This window comes from Neophocaena asiaeorientalis, unplaced genomic scaffold (assembly GCF_003031525.2).
Source record: "Neophocaena asiaeorientalis asiaeorientalis breed wild unplaced genomic scaffold, Neophocaena_asiaeorientalis_V1.1 scaffold302, whole genome shotgun sequence".
NCBI classification, from domain to species: Eukaryota; Metazoa; Chordata; class Mammalia; order Artiodactyla; family Phocoenidae; genus Neophocaena; species Neophocaena asiaeorientalis.
In genome coordinates, this window is record NW_020174038.1 from 1202178 (window position 1) to 1223584 (window position 21407).

At 39.5% G+C, this 21407-nt stretch overlaps 2 protein-coding genes across 4 annotated transcripts in view; one reads left to right on the forward strand and one right to left on the reverse strand.

The window, feature by feature from the left end:
* DZANK1 (double zinc ribbon and ankyrin repeat domains 1) overlaps positions 1-6082 on the reverse strand; it is a 74945-nt gene extending 68863 nt beyond the window's left edge. For both annotated transcript variants that reach the window (XM_024753733.1, XM_024753734.1), the window contains exons 1-3: positions 5819-6082; positions 3577-3693; positions 178-331 (exon numbers count right to left, since the gene is read on the reverse strand). In XM_024753733.1, coding sequence (XP_024609501.1) covers positions 178-331; positions 3577-3685 — 263 coding nt within the window. In that variant the 5' untranslated portion in view covers positions 3686-3693; positions 5819-6082. The remainder of the gene's footprint in view (positions 1-177; positions 332-3576; positions 3694-5818) is intronic.
* Positions 6083-6167: 85 nt separating this feature from the next.
* Positions 6168-20233, forward strand: POLR3F (RNA polymerase III subunit F). Of its 2 annotated transcripts, XM_024753738.1 has the most exons (10): positions 6168-6547; positions 7618-7735; positions 12569-12636; positions 13001-13021; positions 13150-13217; positions 14550-14662; positions 16639-16782; positions 17024-17131; positions 18011-18202; positions 19399-20233. In XM_024753738.1, the coding sequence occupies exons 1-10, from the start codon at positions 6486-6488 to the stop codon at positions 19474-19476; spliced, it is 972 nt and encodes a 323-aa protein (XP_024609506.1). In that variant the 5' UTR covers positions 6168-6485; the 3' UTR covers positions 19477-20233. The 2 variants fall into 2 exon arrangements, with proteins under 2 accessions (XP_024609506.1, XP_024609507.1); XM_024753739.1 differs by lacking the exon at positions 13001-13021 and having other exon boundaries at positions 6170-6547; positions 19399-20162.
* The last annotated feature ends 1174 nt before the right edge of the window (positions 20234-21407 follow it).

Below are 21407 nucleotides of genomic sequence, written 5' to 3' on the forward strand. Positions count from 1 at the left end.
TACTTTACAGTATAACTCAACAGAGGACAAACAAAACAAAAAAGTTACAGATATGTGCTGAAATTAAGACAACTTTTTCTTTAGTGTACTTCTAATCCAGAACTGATTCTCATTGAAATTAATAAAATTAAAACATAATAAATACAAATTATCTTAATCATTATGCTCTTAACTTACTTAGACACTGCGATAGCTTTAACTTGTATTTTTCCATCAGGCAGAGTAATAGGCTTCATATACTTCAACGTAGTGTTTTCACCATAACCAATTTTCTTTAGGAATTCAGGTTTGCTGCCATCCAGAGTATAATATATGTTGACATCTGGGGTGTCTGAAAAACCCAAAAGAGGATATCTGGAATTAACATTAAAGTAGCAAGTCCCTGAATAACACCTATGGGTCAGTTATTTAATGAGGTTTTTTTTAATGTACTGTAGAAATGAATAACAATAACTAACAATAATTGAGTTCTTTGTGCCACGCACTGTGCTTTACATGAATTAGCTAATTTTATCAGTACAACCTTATGAGATAGGTCCTACTTTATACCCACATTATAGATGAGGAAACTGAGTCCCAGAGACGTTAAGAAACTTGTTAAATAACAGCAGAGTTGTGGTTTGACTTATGGGAGGTTGGATCCATAGGCCATGCTCTTGAACCACTATGGTATTTTGCCTCCCCAATAGAGCAATGATACAAATCAAGCAGGGGTGAATTTTAAAACTGCAATGCCTACTTAGAAAGCAGAGGCTAATTTTTCATTCTTGGAGCATTGCTTAAGAAATGCTTTTGTTATATTTTATTTGGACTAGGTAAATGATTCCTACATTTCTTCGAACATTTGTAAAGGTAAAAAATACATATGATCCAAGATTCAAAAGGTCAAAAAAGGATATACAATGAAAACTCTCCCTCCACCCCTGACATAAGTTGCCCAAAGGCAACCAATAATATCAGCTATCCTTCCAAAAATAGTTTACATCCATACAAGCATATACGTACATATTTTCCCCCCTCCCTTTTTTTTTTTTGCTGTACGCGGGCCTCTCACTACTGTGGCCTCTCCCACCGCAGAGCACAGGCTCCAGACGCGCAGGCCCAGTGGCCATGGCTCACGGGCCCAGCCGCTCCACGGCATGTGGGATCCTCCCAGACTGGGGCACGAACCCATGTCCCCTGCATCGGCAGGCGGACTCTCAACCACTGCGCCACCAGGGAAGTGCTCCCCACTCTCTTTATATACAAATGGTGGCTTATCATACCCTGTTCTACACATTTCTCTTTTCATTTAACAATCTGTCTTGGATATTGCCCTATATTGGTACATAAAAGCATCCCCATTCTTCATTATGGCTGCACAGTATTGTCTTTCTATGGATGAATCATTGGCAAACAGCCAATCCCTACAGATGAACATCTAAACTGTCTTCTTTCCTTTTTCTTCTTTCTTTTTCTTTTGCTATTACAAGCATTGTAATGAATAACCCTATAAAGAGTTCTTTTCATAAGTACATCTGTAAAATGTGTAGAACTCGTACTGTTGAGTCAAAAGCTATGGGCACTTGTAATTTTGGTTAACGGTGCCAAACTTCCCTCCACGGACAGTGAAACAATTCACATTGCTATCAGCAAGGCACGGAAGTACGTGTTTACCCACAATCTCAGCTATATTGTGTGTGACCATTTTTTCTTTTATTTTTGCCAATATTTCTTTTATATTTTCCTAGGTTAAAAGAAAAGTATCTCATAGTTTTAACTCACATTCCTTACATTTTGAGTAAGATACACTCATTCATTCAACAAATAATTACCAAGTACCTATTACGTGCCAGACACTGTTCCAGACACTGGGGATACACCAATGACCAAAGTCCCCGCTGTCATAGAGCTTCCATTTTAGGAAAAACACACAAGCAGTAAACAAACAAAAAATTACATATAATCTGTTAAGTGGTGATTAAATGCAAGGGAGTAAAAAAAAGCAGGGGAAAAGGTCTGCTCAGCAAGCTGGTGAAGGGGTGAGTAGAAGCATATTCTCATATGTTTAAAAGATATTTGTATTTCCTTTCCTATAAAGTGTTCTTTCACATCCTCTGTCCATTTTACTATTGGGTTATTATTATTTTTGTCATTGAATTATAGAATCTTTTATTTATTAGACATTTTCAATATTAGAGAATTTGGATATCCTGTCATCATTTGTCAATAATCACCCAATTTCTCCTGAGGATTATGGGCACATATACTAAGACTTGTATTTTGGTTTGAGAATTTTTGAAAATAATATTGGCTTTTAAGATAAAGGGAGATACAGTATAACGTAATATATTCTTAGTTGGAACTCTTAGTCTAGGAAGCCCAGGTGTCACACCACCGGTACAGATAAATAGTTTGTATGCATATTAGTTATTAAAATACATAACTGGAGTCTCAGAGTCTGTTTTTTTAAATCGAAGTATAATTTATTTACAATGTTGTATTAGTTTCACATATACAGCAAAGTGATTCAGTTATACATATGTATACTATTTTTTTCTTTTTCAGATTCATTTCCATTATAGACTATTACAAGATACTGAGTATAGTTCCCTGTGCTATACAGAAGGTCCATCTTGTTTATGTATTTTATATATAGCAGTATGTATACGTTAATCCCAAACGCCTAATTTATCTCCCCCCCTCCTGCTATCCCCTTTGGTAACCATAAGTTTGTTTTCTATGTCTGTGTGTCTATTTCTGTTTTGTAAATAAGTTCATCTGTATCACTTTTTTTAGATTCCACATATAAGTGATATCATATGATATTTGTCTTTCTCTGTCTGACTTACTTCATGTAATATGATAATCTCTAGGTCCATCCATGTGGCTGCAAGTCAGAGTTTGTTTTAAACAAGTATTTGTTCATATGTTCTACCTATAAAACTTTTCCTTCTCCTTATGTTAATTATATGTGTACGTGTGTGTGTGTGTGTGTGTGTGTGTGTATTCCTGGCATTAATAGGAAATGCATTCACTGCTTTATTTCTGCAGCAATAGCTAAGATTTCTTTTGGCATTACCATGTGACAGACCCTGTGCCCCTCACATCACATATCGATTCATTAAACCTCACAATGGCTGTAAACAGTAGATAATACTATCACTCTCTTACAGTGAGGAAGCTGAGACTTATAAAGGCACAGCAATGTATTAAAGGTCACCAGAAGTTCTCAAAGCCAGGATTCACTCTCCAACCTGTCTGACTGGGAAGCCTGTGTTAGCAGGTCAAACTGAAATCCCAGAAAAATAATGAGAATCCTGGGAAAGTCTGGGGAAGCATCAGGAAATCCTCCCTTGGCTAAGGTGAGTCAAGGCATTGCTACAACTATTACCCACACAAATGGAAGGTTGGCAAGAGTTTTAATCTATATAAATACCACTCTATAAACCACCATTGTTTCAAGTTTTGGAAGTTTTACAAACTTCCCAAGATCCTGATTATAGAAAACATGTAAAGAGATAAATCAACAACCAGATGAATATAAAGAATATGGCAGTGTTATTTTAAATGATTTCAAGTTTATTTGATTCTTACCTGATTTCATTTCCAAAAGCGTATTGTTATCAATTTCATGGTTGGCTTTTCCGGGCTGAGGCACCCGCAGGGGAATGATTTGAGGGACACACACTGAACCAGCCGTCATTTCCCCTCCTTACATTAAAAAACAGTGGATGAAAATAAATTCCAATGGGCACCTATATTTGAACACAAACACTGAAGAGAAGCACCTCGTTCAAATACAGTGAGACCAGTAAAAACTAAAGAGAATACTGTTAATCCATTATCTACAAATATCATTTATATTTTTTATTTTTTGGGAGAGAGACTCATCTCAGTTCTTTGTGGTTTTTTTTGTCTTTTTTAAATTGAAGTATAGTTGATTTACAATGTTGTGTTAATACAAATATCTTTTTTTTTTTTTTTCGGTATGCGGGCCTCTCACTCTTGTGGCCTCTCCCGTTGCGGAGCACAGGCTCCGGATGCGCAGGCTCAGCGGCCATGGCTCACAGGCCCAGCTGCTCCGCGGCATGTGGGATCTTCCCGGACCGGGGCACGAACCCGGGTCCCCTGCATCGGCAGGGGGGGGGTCAACCACCCCCCCCCCCAGGGAGCCCCCAAAAATCAATTTTTTTTTTTTTTTCGGTATGCGGGCCTCTCACTCTTGTGGCCTCTCCCGTTGCGGAGCACAGGCTCCGGACGCGCAGGCCCAGCGGCCGTGGCCCACGGGCCCAGCCGCTCCGAAGCATGCGGGATCCTCCCTGACCGGGGCACGAACCCGTGTCCCCTGCATCGGCAGGCAGACTCCCAACCACTGCGCCACCAGGGAAGCCCCCAAATATCATTTTTAATTGAAATAATTATTGTTTCAGCTGTAGTTTTGCTGTTGAGATCTTGTGTGGGGTTTTGATTATCTAAATATTTACCTCACTTTGGGGGAAAAAGCATGAATGTATGGGATGGGAGCACAAAATTCTTCTAAAAGGGACAAATTAAGTGAACTCATCAGAGCAGAGACCATCACTGATGATCTGACCTGAGCAACCCCTGGATCATTACCACATTTTTCTGCCACCTCTCTTGGTTTCAGGCAAGTCAGCACACAAGAGGAACGGAAGTAACTCTGTATGTAGCATGAAATGTTAATTTAGAGCCAACTCCTTTGGGAGAGCTCCAGGTTCAAAGCCCTGCAGTTGTCACCAATTGGTTCTTGCACGTGAAAGCTGCAAAAGAAACTTTAGAAGGATGGCAGAGGATCACGCCTCCACCGGAAGAAAGCTAGCATGGATATAAACAGTGAGCAAAAAAACACAAAAGTCTCCCACTCCATCTACTGTATTTATAAATAATTAAGTACAAGTATGGAGGCCTTAGGGATCTTTTTCTTGGGGGGGGCTCATAATTATTAATACATAAAGGATTCAGGGGGAAAAAACCCCACACCTTAATACAGCAACCATTTACATCTCCGATGGTCTGTTCAAATTTCAATGATAATGGATGCATAGGTTTTACTCAACTAAAATCTATATTAAAACTCGAATTTTATAGTGTACTTCTTGCACCCTCCACTATTATTTACAATTTTCCAAGTACTTATATAATCTTAGTTATAAATTTGTGATTGGACATTTAGGCATTTACTAGTTTCTTTTTAGTTTTGGGTTTTGCTATTCTAAATAACGTTACCCTGGGAATTCCCTGGCGGTCTAGTGGTTAGGACTCCACGCTTTCACTGCAGGGGGCCCAGGTTGCATCCCCAGTCGGGGAACTAAGATCCCACAAGTCTGAGGCACGACCAAAAAAAAAAAAAAATTTAAAATAAATAATGTTGCCCTGAACATCTCTGTGGTTTGAGGTTTGTCACAGAATATAACCCAAAGGTGGGATAACTAAACTTAAGCAGTGAACTTAATGCCTGGTTGGACAGTTCCAGGTCAGAGGCTAAGAATTTAAATTGCAGTTACAGATATAGATAGTGGAGCAACGGCCCCTACAGAAGGGATGGACTCTGGAGCTTGCCCGTCCTCACACTTTCATTTAAGTGAGAGACAGTTAAAATAAAAACAGTTAAAAGCTAGTTCAAAATAAAAACATTTGGGGAGGGAATAATTCATGCGGCGACTAGGAGCTGCCCTTGGAAGACTGCCAGTGGGTAGGCCAGTGGGCCCCGAGCGAAGAGGATCAATCAGTAGACCGATCCGTTAGGCCCAAATGTCAGTGTGGCGTCAACAGCATCCCCTACCCCGCAACCTCTCCATCCAGACTGCCCCCTCACCGCCCGCATCCGGAACCGCGCCTGGTCCTTGTCCCCGTCCTTCAGGTGCACCCAAGGACGTCCGCTACCTCTCAGCAGGAGTGAGGGCTGCCGTCCTCCTCCTTCTCCTCCGGCCACCGGGACCCGATTGGGAACCCCGGAGTACCTCCGCAGTCCCCCACGCAGGCAGCCCACCGCTCACTGCCCTTCGTCCTCTCCTTCACAGAGGTCCGGGTTACCAAAGACGCTGCGAGCCGCGCCCCGCCACCTGAGAGTCGGGCAGGTGATTGGCAGGAGCCCGGCTTCCTAGCAACTAGCCCCGCCCCTGCGCTTGGCCCGGAGACTGGTACCCGACTCGAGCTCCTTTCGTCAGGCTTCACCGTAGGCGACCGAGAACTTGCCCTTACAGAGATTGGAAAGTGCTACAAGGTGGCGTCCCAACTCAGAATAGGGGAACAAGGCTCGTTCGTCCGACAGGCACTGACATTCTGGAAAAACCAGAATAAGAATTTGTAGCGGCGCAGGCGCGGCTTGGCCACCTCAAGGCGACTGGCAAAGAAGGACCGCTTGCGACACGAGGAAGAAGGCCCATGTGCCAGCCGCTGTCTTCATAGGTTCCAGGGTTCCCCCGCTTGCTGTCCGGCTTTCCGGACCGTCTCTTCCCCCAGGAACCGGGACCTGCGCCCTCATGGCCGAGGTGAAGGTGAAAGTGCAGCCGCCCGACGCGGATCCGGTCGAAATCGAAAACAGGTAAATCAGTGAGTGAGAATTTTTTCCCGGCTCGGGAGGCCCTGTGAGGCGCTGGACCCCGTCTCCGGGACCCTCGCAAGTTCAGTGGACGCGCAGGGAGGGAATCGCGGGTGTTGGGACCCTCCTCTCATCCCCGGAAAACAGAACTCTTAATTTCGAAACGAGTCGGACTGTTTGCAAGATTGTGTAGCTGACCTTTCCCTGGTGCTGTTCGGGAAGCTCTACTGATGCGCTTCTTTCCCACATTAAGGTGATCCACGCTCAGAGTGAAGACTCGGCGTTTTCCCCGTAGTACTTGGATACACGTAGTACGTGGATACACGTTCTGATCCTGGATCGCCCTTGTCAATAAGGGAACTCCCGTGGCAGAACGTTTAGCCGAAGTTAGGGTGCAGTTTTCTGTTATGAAGCAACACAAGTCAGATGGTTTTAGTGCAGTATACAAGTGAAGATTTTGGGGCGCCCAAAGCCTCTGCCGATTTTATGTTCTCTACCGTGCACTGCAATTTTTAGGGTACCACATAGTTTTAAAGGACCCCCACTTCTTAAAACTATTATGAATAACACATATGATGATCCTAGGGCAAGATGAAAATTCGGGTTTGTTTTTGTTTCTTAGGGATAATTCTGAAAGCAGGTCCCAGTTGTGGTGAATTGTCATAACAGATTTTGACTTCCCACCAGAAGTGTTTGATTTACCTCCTGCTCACAGACTTACGGCTATCCAAGGCACTGTATCTTCCCTTTGTCATACTTGTACCGTCTGAGAAAACTGAAGCCTCAGCTTTAATATGTCTTTCTGTGTTTTCATTTGACTTTTGTTCTAATTTAAAGTTCATGTGAATAAGGAAAAGAAATGCTTCTCTTAAATACAATAAAAATGTAAACGTGTATTTCAAAAGCATCGTTCTCATTTTTAATATGCTTTGAATCAGAACCATTGTAGAAACCTAGATTATCTATCAGATGTGAAAAAAGGCACAATTCCAAACTGTTCTTCTTGTATTTTTTCCCCTACCACCTCTTGAGATAGGTAGAAACATGAATATCATTAATGCCTTTGTTCCTAGGATTATAGAATTATGTCACCAGTTCCCTCATGGAATCACAGACCAAGTAATTCAGAATGAAATGCCGCATATAGAAGCCCAGCAGCGGGCAGTGGCCATCAATAGACTGTTGTCCATGGTAAGGTGAACCAACTAGTTCATGTAATTACTTAAATGTTGTGATTGTCATTACTTCCTGTTATGTAGTCACGAAACCATTCTCAAAAGTGTGTTAGGTTGTGACTGATAAGACTCCAAACCAGGAAACAGCTCAGACTGCCTGAATTAAGGAAAGAAGAAGTAATATGCATTTTACAAGACAAATGAAATACTTGTATTTTAACTGTTATATTTAGTAACCTAATTGTCACTAAGCTACATAATGGCACACAACTACCTATGGGCATAGTCTATTCACACCTTCTGTTTGCTTCTTACTGCTAGTAAAGGCAAATACATAGTAAAGGCTTTGGATCAAACACTTAAATAAGCTAGTATGAAGATTAAAAGACAAAAAAATGGAAAAATCAACTATAACTACAATAAACAGTTAAGGGATAAACATGTGATGATCAGGAAGAAATAGACAATCTGAACAGTCCAGTCACTAGTAGTAAAATGGAACTAGTAATCAAAAAACTCCCAGCAAACAAATGTCCTGGACTGGATGGCTTCACAGAGGAGTTCTGGCAAACATATAAAGAAGAGCAGATACTAGTCCTTCTCAAACACTTCCAAAAAATTGAAGAGGAGGAAACACTCCCAAATTCGTTCTGTGAGGCTCCCATTACTCTGATACCAAAACTAGACAAAGATGCTACCAAAAAAAGAAAATTAGAGGCCAGTGTCTCCGATGAATATACATGTAGAAATCCTCAACAAAATATTAGCAAACCAAATTCAACAGTATGCAAAAAGGATCGTATACCATGACCAAATGGGATTTATTACAGGAAGGCAAAAATGGTTCAATATGCAGAAATCAATCAGTGTAATACACCACAGTAACAAAAGGAAGGATAAAATTCACATGATCTTCTCAATTAACACAGAAAAAGCATTTGGCAAAATTCAACATCCATTCATGATAAAAACTCTTAGCACAGTTGGTATAGAGGGAACATATTTCAACACAATAAAAGCCATTTATGACAGACCCATAGCTAACATCATATTCAGTGGTGAAAAGCTGAAAGCCTTTCCTCTAAAATCAGGAAGAAGGGAATTCCCTGGCAGTCCAGTGGTTAGGACTTGGTGCTTTCAGTGCCAGAGCCCAGACATACAAATGGGAAGGGAAGAAATAAAACTGTCCTTTTGCAGGTGACATAATACTATATATAGAAAACCCTAAAATCTCAATCAAAAAACTATTAGAACTAATAAATGAATTCAGTAAAGTTGCAGGGTCAAGATTAATACACAGAAATCTGTTGCTTTTCTATACACTAATCATGAACTATCAGAGGAAGCAAGAAAACAATCTTGTTTAAAAATCACATAAAAGGAATAAAATACCTAGGAATAAACTTAACCAAGGAGGTGAAAGATCTAACTTTGAAAATTATAAAACACTGATGAAGGAAATTGAAGGTGCTACAAAGAAATAGAAAGATATCCAATGTTCTTGGACTGGAGGAATTAATATTGTTAAAATGGGGACTTCCCTGGTGGTCCAGTGGTTAAGAATATGCACTTCCACTTCAGGGGGCGTGGGTTCAATTCCTGGTTGGGGATCTAAGATCTTGCATGTTGCGTGGTGCAGCCATAAAATAAATAAATAAAAAGTAAAGACTATATTAGTATTGTTTAAATGTCCATATTATCCAAAGCAATCTACAGATCTAATGTGATCCTTATCAAAATACCCAGGACATTTTTCACAGAACTAAAATAAATAATACGAAAATGTATGGGTAGCCACAAAAGAGCCCGAATAGCCAAAGCAATCTTGAGAAAAAAAGAACAAAGCTGGAGGTGTCATGCTTCCTGACTTGAGACTATACTACAAAGACACAGTAATCAAAACGGTATAGTTCTGGCACAAAAAGAGATACATAGATCAATGGAACAGAATAGAGAGCCCAGAAATAAACCCATCCACTTACGGTCAATTAATTTAAGACAAAGGAATCAACAGTATACAGTGGGGAAAGGAGTCTCTTCAACAAGTCGTGCTAGGAAAAATGGACAGCTACATGTAAAAAATGAAATTAGGACTTTTTTCTGACACATATATAAAAATAAACTCAAAAAGGATTAAAGACTTAACTGTAAGACTGGAAACTGTAAAACTCCTGGAAGAAAACACAGGCAGAACACTGACATAAATTGTAGCAACATTTTTAGAGAAATGCAAATCAAAACAACAATGAGATATCACCTCACACCTGTCAGAGTGACTATCATAAAAAAGACCGCAAACAACAAATGTTGGTGAGGATGTGGAGAAAAGGGAATCCTTGTACACTGTTGGTGGAAATGTAAATTGGTGCCACCACTGTGGAAAACAGTATGGAGGTTCCTCAAAATACTAAAAATAGAACTATCATATGATCCAGCAGTCCCACTCCTGGGTATATACCCAAAGAAAATGAAAACACTAATTCAAAAAGATATATGCACCCAAATGTTCATAGCAGCATTATTTACAATAACCAAGATATGGAAGCAACCTAAGTGTCCATCAACAGATGAATGGATAAAGAAGATGTGGTACATATATACAATGGAATATTACTCAGCCATAAATAAGAACAAAATGATGCCCTTTGCAGCAACATGGTTGGACCTAAAGATTGTCATACTTACTGAAGTAAGTCAGACAGAGAAAGACAAATACACATATGATATCACTTTTATGTGGGATCTAAAAAGTAAACAAAGGAATGAATATAACAAAATAGACTCACAGATATAGAGAACAAACTAGTGGTTACCAGTGGGGAGAGGGAGGGGCAAGATAAGGGTATGGGATTAAGAGGTACAACCTACTATGTATAAAATAAATTGGCTACAAGGATATATTGTACAGCACAGGGAATATAATCAATATTTTATAATAACTTTAAATGGAGTATAATCTATAAATATGAGCTCATATGTTGTACACCTGAAACTAATATAGTATTGTAACTCAACTATACTTCAGTTCAAAAAAACAGCAGTGCACCAGATTGCTGAGCGCTGTTCTAGCCAAAGGAAAAAAGGAGTGTTGGTTTTTTTCTAGTCAATTCACCACTGTGAAGGTCTTCAACTCCAGGATGGATAGAGCAAGGCATGCTGGGAAGTATGGCAATTAAAAATGTTTTTGTTCTCGGATCCTCCCTTTTAGCCTTTTCTTTCTGTCTGAAAATTATGCTCAGCACCTCACTCTCTTTCACCACCTCTGCAGCCCCACCTATTGCCAGTTCTGTCGGCTACAGGCTGTAGGCAGTGGTAGAGCTACTGAAGAATTTTAAGCAAGGGAGTAATTATTAATAAATCACGAGTGTTGCTGATTTTACCTCTCAAACAATTCTCAAATGTGTTCCGCTGTTTCCATTCCTACTACCCCTGCATGTCTTCAGGCTCTTGGCTTTTACTTGGACTGCTACAGTGCATCTTAACGGGCTTTCCTGGCTCCATGTGCCTCAGAGCAACCAGCCTGCTCTGTCTTAAATACAGATTTGACCAAGTCACTTTCCCACCAGAAACTCTTCTCTCAACTCTAGAGATTCAAGTCCACACTCCTAGGTTTACCACACTGAGCCCCTCCCTTCTGCACCCACCTCATCTCCCTCCACCCCTCCAACTCAAAAGTTAGTTTTCAGAAGGAACAGATGGTTTTTGGTTCCCTAGCAAATCACGCTGTTTCATGCCTCAGTTCCTTTGCTCATGCTGTCTTCCCTGCTTAGCAGTCCCTTTTTCCCTTTCCTCACAGACTGACTCCTCATTATTCTCAAGACTCATCTCTGCTATCGACTCCAGGGATCCTCACTGACCCCCCAGGCTGGGCCAAAGCTGCTTCTCTGAGAGGCCGTCCCACCCTTTACTTAGCTCTGTCTTAATGCCAACCCGATGGTATTGAAGTCAGCTGTGTAATTCTCTTTCAGAATCCATGTTTGTCCCCCCCAAACATATATCACAGTACAGGTGTTCAGTAAATGTTCATAGGTTGAGATGAACAACTGAATGGAGCCTCCAAATTGGGCTTTGTGGTTTGAGGGAGGGAGGGAAAGTATTGCTGTTCATCCATATATCAACCTAATTCCAAGTCATGGGTCTGCCCAGCCTTAACTCGTGGGAATGGGGCCTCTCTTAGCCGTGCTTCCGTGAACTGCTGGAAGCCCAGTGGTACAGCCATCTGGGTTCTCCTAAGTTCAGACCCAAGGAAATGCAGGAGCGTGACACACATGCTTTGTTTTACTTGTGACTTGTATAAAAACAGAACTACTACAGGCTTTTTATTCATTGGTTGACCTTTCTGCCTAATTTTCATGTAACACTACAGAAATCACACATGTCAGTAAATGTTACTATTAACATTGTAAATTTCATTTAATCATTGTACCATAGAATATTTTTGCATGAATAGCCTTTATTTGAACTTTTTTAGACAAATTACATTTTACTATATATATATTTATTGAATTTATTTGAATTAAATATGGATTTTTATTTATTATTCTAAAGCTGCTTGTTTAAAATTCTTTACACATTGATCATATAACCAAGCCAGGATCTAACATGTAGAAAATTGTTAGATATTAATATTTGGGGAAATGGCGAGATAAAGAGTTAAGTTTTAAAAAGTACATCACATGTGACATGTAGGAAAAAACTTAAGTACTCAAGTGAAGAACTGGCAACTATGGGAGGTAGGCTATTTTAGTCCGTGTAAAATATTGAAGAATGCATTAATGTTTGTCATTGGATTTGATATATCTCCAAAATAATTCACTGTTATTTTCTTTTTTAAAAAAAAAAACTTTAGGGTCAGCTGGATCTCTTAAGGAGCAATACAGGCCTTCTGTATAGAATAAAGGAGTCTCAGAATGCTGGGTAAGCACCTAATTTTTTATTTTAAGAAAATTTTAATATGATAAAAGTAATATATGTTTGGGGAAAAAAAGCCAGTACAGAATTGCATCATGTAAACCTGGCCCGTGTATCATCTCACCTCCCATATGCGTTCCATTTCCCAGAGATAGCTGCTGTTAATATTTTGGCATATATCCTTTCTTATTGGTATATATAAATACATATAGATGATTATATATTTATATACCATATATTTATATATAATCTCTCTCTCTTTTTTTTTTTCTTATTTTAACAAAAATGGGATCATGATATCCATACTGTTTTGCAACTTGTTTTTTTTCACTTACTATATCTTGGACATCTTTTCATTTGGTACATACAGCCCTGTCTCATTCTTTTTAAGGTAAGCCCTTCTTTTGGTAAATAAGTCAATGTGATGACCTTGTCTGCTCATTCGTTTAAGTAGTCTTGTAGATTATTAGATTATCCTGTACCTCTTTGCCTTTTTAATTCTCCTTTATTTCCCTGCAGTAAAATGAAAGGATCAGATAACCAGGAAAAACTAGTATATCAAATCATAGAGGATGCAGGAAATAAAGGTAAGCATGTAGAGGAACAGCAGAAACAACATTGTCTCTAGGACCAGATAGTGGGGACTGAGATCCTGGCTTCCCAGGATAGAGATCAGTCAGTTCAGTATGCTGCCGTTTGTTAAAAGGAAAAGAAAATATAACACACACACACACACATATATATATAACAATATGTAATGTACATACATTTGAAGGACACCCAGGAGTGACACTGTTGTTGCTTCAGGGAGATAGGAACTAGGTGGCTGTGGGCAGGGATGGAAAGAGACTTCTGAATGTGGACCATATGAATATATTATCTATTCAAAATAAATAAATTAAAACTTGAGTTTTTATTTTTAATCCTTACTTGCTAAATTTTGGAAGGCTTCGTTTCTTCCTCTTATCTGTAAATGGTGGATAATAACATCTCTCTGGTTTTTGCAAAAATCCGAGGGACGCCTAGTGCAGTGTGGCAGTGTCTGGTGTAGCTCCCTCAAGAGCTATTTAGTTCCTCTCCTGTTGCCCTTAAAGAACTTTATCGAAATTGCTGTTATTACAATTTAAGATCTGTTTGAGTCATTGATATTAGCTTTAACAATTACGATGTAATCTGAAGTCATATAATTTTTATATGTGTTGGGAAGTTAAATTAAAATTTTAAAAATAAATATGAAGAAGTCATTCTCTAGTTAAAAAAAATCTTCCTATCTTATTATGCCTTCACGTTGGGAAGAAAATACAGCAAAATGTTTTAACATAAATTCCTTGTATACATATAACACATATTTCCTTCTTTGAAAGAAAAATCATAGCTTTCTGCACAGGCTTTTAGTGACTATGGGAACTATAATCTTTCTATTTTCCAAATATAGTGCTGTATAAATAATGGACATACATGCACACAGATGCTCTCATAAAGTGTTTTTTGCTCTCATCAAGGGTGGCAGCCAACCCAGACCCAAACTTAAGTTTGTTTTTCACATATACAATCTAAAGTGATATTTAAAGAAAAAAAGAGGTTGGGATGTAGGGGGGCATGGAAAAGGCAATATATGTTAACTCAGTGACATTCAAGATTTTTCTTCCATTACAAAAATGTCCTTTTCATATGTTTTTAAAAAGGTGCCACACTGGCATTCCAAGAAATTTCCAGTTAGAAAATAGAACATATAACTTATGTATTGTTTTACATATTTTTGTTACTTTATCTGAGACTCTTAACTCTAATTCATTTTTCCTATAGCTATGCTCTAGGAATGTATACATATTTTGCTAGATTTATAATGAGATATAAGCAATGGGAAGAGAAACACACATCCTATAGTGTTCAACTTATTTTACTTTACTTTCTTATAGGAATATGGAGCAGAGATATCCGATACAAAAGCAACTTGCCATTAACAGAAATTAACAAAATTCTAAAGAATCTGGAAAGTAAAAAGCTAATTAAAGCTGTTAAGTCTGTGGCAGTGAGTAACCATCTCTTTTCTTCCCCTGGATGTTCTCTGTACATATATTACTCCAAGTATATTTCAGGTTTTTATTCTTTAAGCTATGTCATGATTTAAAACAACTGGTCAAAAAAGATTTTTTAAATTTTAGCTCATATCGGATGGTTTGGAGATGCTGCTTTAGATATGTCACTGCCAGTTAACTCTTAGAGTCTTACCCACTCAAAAATCTAAAACTACTTTACTCTCTTCAGTAAAGAATTTGGGGGATCACGAACATTTTTCCTGGATTTTGTGATATGTAAGATAATTTATTTCAACCTGGTGTATGAGATTACCCATTCCACAAATACCCGTCGTGCATTTGCTGTGTGCTGGGCACTGTTCTGGGGGCTTGGAATACATTAGTGAGCAGGTCACAGAAAGTTCTCTGCCCTGGCCCTGGTGGAGCATCTGTTCCAGCACATGGGATTTCTCCTCCTCCTCTTGCCAGCCACCCTGTCACATCCTCCGGGGGCTCCAGGATCCAGAGCTGGCTCCAGCAGACACATTGCTGATTTCACTGATTGAGGCATCAGAGGAGCTGGGGTGCTCCTAGATTAAAGTGTGCTTGAACACAAAATTCAGCAAATAAAAATTTGATAGTCATCAGTGGTTTTATTTATCAATGGTATTTATGTCCTACCACTCCCTCATTTAGAATATTATTTCTCTTCCACATTTTTATTGGATAATTTCAAATGTGTACAAAAGTATAGAAAATAACAAAATGAATTCCCATGTACCCATGCGTAGCTTCATTTTGCCAATCATGCTGTACATCTTTATTTTTAGTAGCAGCTTTATTGAGATTTAATTCAGTGGGTTTTAGTATATTCACAGAGTTCTGCAGTCACCACACTGTTCTAATTTTTTTAATTATATCTTTTTAATGTTGCGGTGTTTTGTTTTGTTTTGGGTTTTTTTTGGCCATGCCGTGTGGCTTGTGGGATCTTAGTTCCCTGACCAGGGATTGAACCTGGGCCAAGACAGTGACAGCACCAAGTCCTAACCACTGGACTGCCAGGGAACTACCAATATATGGTCTTTAGTGTCTGGCTTCTTTCACTTAGCATGATGTTTTCAAAGTTTCAGACTTAAGTAGTATTAGATTGTAACCCAAAGTATAAAATAAATATTCATGAGAACATACTAATATAAATATTTGAATAAATAAATCAATGGGCGAGAATAGACAAGTCTTCATGCAGAAGAATTCCAAATAATTTGTGTAGACTCTTCATCCTCAAGGAAGTAGAGCGAACTCCCAGTCTTTAAGTGTGGACTGTGCGTGGTGGCTTCCTTCCACATATGGAAAGGTCAGGACAAAAAGGTAACTTTACAGTGGAGAAAACTGAGAAACACTACCTCAAACCAGGTGATGGATTTATAATGTCAAGGCTGATGTTATATTGATGACAATCAATCATCATTTAGTGATGATCAAGTACTCTTAATATGACATGATGAGAAGTGCACTTTACCTCTGTGGTCTTTTTTCCAGTCTACTCGGACAAATCCCAACTAAGGGACATCCTACCGAATTTTTTGCCAGTAATTCTAAAAAATGGCAAATTCACCAATAACAAGGAAAGTCTGAGAAACTGTCACAACCAAAATTTGCCTCATGTATAATAAATTTGTAATAATATGGTATTCTGGATAGGATCCTGGACCATTAAAAGGACATTAGGGAAAAACGAAGGGAATCTGAATAAAGTGTAGACTTTATAATTAATTTTGACCTATCAACATTGTTTCATTAGCTATAACAGATGTACTGTGGTAATGTCAGGTGTTAGTACTAGAGGAAGCTGAGCACAAGGTCCCATCTTCACAATAATTCTGTAAATCCCAAACTGCTCTGAAATATGAAGCTTTGGGGGTTTTTACGTCTTAGTTTTGGAAGACTATTTTGTTACCTCTAACCATCTACTGTGCGTGTTTTTTCCTAGGCCTCAAAAAAGAAGGTGTACATGCTCTATAACCTGCAGCCAGACCGCTCTGTGACCGGTGGAGCCTGGTACAGTGACCAGGATTTTGAATCTGAATTTGTAGAGGTGCTTAACCAACAGTGTTTTAAATTCCTACAAACTAAGGTGAGGCATAATTGAGGAAACATCACTCCAAGTAGTTTTTTTTTTTTTTTCAAGTATAGTTTTTTAAAGTTTCTTCATAAGGAATGTTTAATCTTGTGTATCATATCTTACAGGAATTGAAAACATTGAAATTGGTCATTTTTACTAAACAAAATATGTCCTGTTGTTGTTCTCACTCTATATGAATTGTATTCAGAAGGCACCAGTATTCTTCCTGAAATTTATGTTTCTACCCTTATAGGCAGAAACAGCACGAGAAAGCAAACAGAATCCAATGATACAAAGAAATAGTTCATTTGCTTCATCACATGAAGTGTGGAAGTATATCTGTGAATTGGGGATCAGTAAGGTTGGAACTCGGTTTCTAATTTTCATCTTACTTTTAAAAACTTATTCTTCATCATAGGGATATAGTTTACAATGTATTGCAAACGCAGCTGACCCAGACCCTTTTTTCTGGTGATACCCATGTACATTCTGCAGAACCCACTTTGAGGAAGTACTGTCCTAAGGCAGTCAGGCAATGGCGGTCATTGCCATCAGGCACTTTCTGAACTGTATGTACCTGAGCTTGGGCTACAGAGCAGCAGAGTGGAGGCCTGGCAGTGCATTTCACTACCAGATTCAAAAGTCTGTTCTGACAAGTTCTTGATTCTCTTGGGGACGTTTCCATATATGTGCCAGACATCCATCATCATAGCAGTTGTCGTTTATTGGTATTTTCCTACTTATGAGATGTTAGTGGCATTGTCAGCACATTCTCTGAAGATCTGTACAGACACACTGTGCTTGATACTTTTCATCATCAGAGAAGAAGCTGAAGTGGCTGCTTGGACAAGTCATTTTCATTTCCTGGGCTCCAGATCTCTCTTTCATAAAAAACAGGAATTTGGACTATTTGATGTCTAAAATACCTTTCTGCTCAAGCATTTTATAAACCTCCATCAAATTCTTGCCAAAGAATTGTTACAAGATGTCTAGATTTTCCTTGGGAGGGTGAAGACATCAGCAAGTGTCAAGCTCAGTGCGAGCTCAGAGCCCTGCCCCTGGTATTTGAGGGTCTGTGCTCACTTCGGCCATTGTTCAGCCTCTTTATGCCTCCATTTACTCTCCAGCATAATCCTTCCCCATTTCACCAAGGAATTGTGGCCTTTTACGTTTTTTAACACCCTCCAAAATGATGTCTCCTTGTCCTTTTTGGGTCCTTTCTAACGTATCCCTTTTGTAGGTAGAGTTGTCCATGGAGGACATTGAGACCATCTTAAATACACTCATTTATGATGGGAAAGTGGAGATGACTATCATTGCTGCAAAAGAAGGCACCGTAGGCAGTGTGGACGGACACATGAAACTGTACAGGGCAGTCAATCCGATCATCCCGCCCACGGGATTGGTGCGGGCCCCCTGCGGACTCTGCCCGGTGAGTTACAATGGCTTCGCTTCACACTTCACTGCCGCCGAGTGCAGATGCCACATGACGTATTGATACCAGCAAGCACACCCTAGTTTCCTCAAACTCAGGGTTGACCAAGAACTGTGGAAACCTCCATGTAACCTTGATGACAGAGCTTTAACCAACAAATCATCACCTTGTATTCTTTCTTAGAATAACCATGTTAAGGAAATTTGTTTTCTGCTCTTGGCCCCAAAATGGACATTTTTTTTCTTTTTGGCTGCACTGCACGGCATGTGGGATCTTAGTTCCCTGACCAGGGGTTGAACCTGCACCCCCTGCAGTGGAAGCGTGGAGTCTTGACCACTGGACTGCCAGGGAAGTCCCCAGATGGACGATTTTTGATGAGGGCTAATCATTTCACCTCAGTAGGGAGGGAAATGAGATTTGTTGAGAACCTACTATGGGCCAGACACGTTCTTGAAGATTTCTGTGGTCTCATTTAATCCTCCTTACGTCCATTGGAGCTAGTGATGTTACTTCCCTTTAAGTGTGAGGGAACTCAGGCTGAGGGCGACCTAAGCATTCAGCTGAGACACGACAACCAGGACTCACACCCAGAGGTGATGTGCTTTCCCTCGAGGCCCACCCCACACTCTTCATTCTTTTGTTCCCAGATAGTCTCTGAAAGCCACCTGTGTGCTGCAGGCACCGTGCCAGCCCTTGTGGCATTTATATTCTTGGGCTGTTAGTCCGTGTTTTATTGTCTACATGCCTAAGCTCTCTATGCCCTGGTTTCAACTCCTAGAAAAAAGGCTAACCTGTTGGGAATTCTATTTAGCACCCTTCACAAAAAGGAAGGTGGCTCAACATGAAACATTTGGTTAGTTAAGATTAAGTCATTAGTGTGTATATATCTCCCTTCCTGGACTGTTGTTACCTGCCTTCTGCCCAGTGGGTAGGTGGATATGGTCGGCTTAGTGCTACAGTGAAAGGTCTCTCACTCACTCTATGATCACAGAGCAGGTCCTATTCCAGTATGTTCTTATTTACAGTCCTAACCGCTTTCACTTTGAAAGTTTTGTTTTTAATATTGCTTTAAATAAATGGTTGGGTCTTGGATATTTTGTTAGAATTTTGTTGTAGTTGATATTTAAGACATTACCTATAATGTAATAATTTTTAAACTTCAGTTTGAATATAATCTTTTTTCTTTTTTAAAGGTTTTTGACGACTGCCATGAAGGTGGTGAGATTTCACCATCTAACTGTATTTACATGACAGAGTGGCTCGAATTTTAATAGAGAGCTATGAACTTTACTGACATTTTGCAAATGAAGTTACTTTGGGAACAAATTATTTGATTCATGATGGAACATCAAATTCCCTTGAAAGCAAACTTCAAGATAAAAACTTGCTATGAAAAAAATTATTTTTATCTATGAAGACTAAATTTACATTGGTGGAGTAGGCAACAGTGAAATCCATTCTTTCCTAAGTAAAATACTTTGAACTCCTGGAAGACCACCTTCTGAAGCTTTCAAGACTTTTGATGATTCATGGGAAAAGAAGCAATTATGTTCATATTCACCAAGTAATGTGATAACGGCTAGAGCTTTAAAATGCCTGTTTTAAAGTTACTTATTAAGGTCTTCATTGGGAAACTTTTGTATATGACCCAGTGTCACCATTTCTGTTTTCTCAGCGGTTTCATTGAGAAGAAATGAAAAAGAAGGCAGGAATAGCAGGGGAGAACGCAGACTTGGGGCATGAGTGGGGGGGACACAGTGGAACATCCCTTTTCTACACACTGTTGATGCCTTTTTGTGTCCGCAGTATTCTTTCAGAGGATTATGCCTCTGTACTTACCTCAAACCCAAATGACGCTGTTGTCAAGGATATCTTTTTAGTGTATAAATATTAATTACTCTCATCCTAAATGGAATATTTTCACTGGTTCTTCTTTGTTAAAGTCTTACAAGTTTCACTCTGTGGCTCAATTGTATTATTCACTAGAATTTTCCCCTAGATTCTTATTTAACTAAAATTAAAACTAAAGAGAATCCATTGCCCTCCATTCACTTTATTGGGCAGGGTGGGGGCGATTATCATTCTTTCCTTATCCTGTTTTAGATTTTTTTCCATATTCTGTTCTAAAATTCATGGTGTAATAGGTCTAAACTAAGCAGGAAGCCATTATAATTGTCCTCAGTTCTAATAGCACTTTCAGTCCCAATCTTCAGCTCAACAGAAAACAATAGGTTACTTGATGTATTGTTACACAGAAGTTAGCTATAGGTCTTTTTAGGATCTCAGCTGTCATATTTTCACTTTGTAGCGCCACTTAAAAGTTTCTGGGTCCAAGCCAAAAGCGGGGGACCGAGGGAAAGGAAAGCTCTGCTGGGGCCTGAGTTCAAACACCAGGTTTGGAGAACCAACACAAGGGTTATTTTGAGATAAATAGTAAAATAAAATTCAGCTCAGTATCCAATTTTTAAGAACCAGATAAATTCTGTGGCCAGCTGTACAGAATTAGCATTTGGTGACACTGGTGCTTTGAAACAAAGATCATTTCAAGTACTAGATGTGTAAGATCCAGAAGAATCTGGGAGCCTGAAACTACAGAGGGTTTCTGATCCACTCTCAGAGAGAGCTGGAATGCTAAGAACAATATCTGCCCTTCCTGGGACCTAGCCTGTCACAGGGGCGCTCGTCTTATTTAATGACAAAACTGAGCTTGGAGGAGACTCAGAAGTGGAACGAAGGAAGCAGTTTGTGTTTTAAATACACTTTGTACTGTATCTTGACAGCCAGAGATTTTTTTAAGTTTACAATCAGTAGCTAAAACAAAAGTATTCCTTGCCTACCAGAATAAAGAGCTCCTATAAACTTTTTTCCCTTAGCATGGTTTTCATTCTGAATATTAACTAAAGAAGGATAGAGACAATATTTTTTTTTAATTCATTTATTTATTTTTTAAATTAAAAAAAATTTTTTTTTTTTAGCGTTATGTCTTCGTTGCTGTGCGCCGGCTTTCTCTAGTTGCAGCGATGGGGGCTACTCTTCGTTGTGGTGCGCGGGCTTCTCATTGTGGTGGCTTCTCTTTGTTGCAGAGCACGGGCTCTAGGCGCGTGGGCTTCGGTAGTTGTGGCACGCGGGCTCTAGAGCGCAGGCTCAGTAGTTGTGGCACACATGCTCAGTAGTTGTGGCTCGCGGGCTCTGGAGCGCAGGC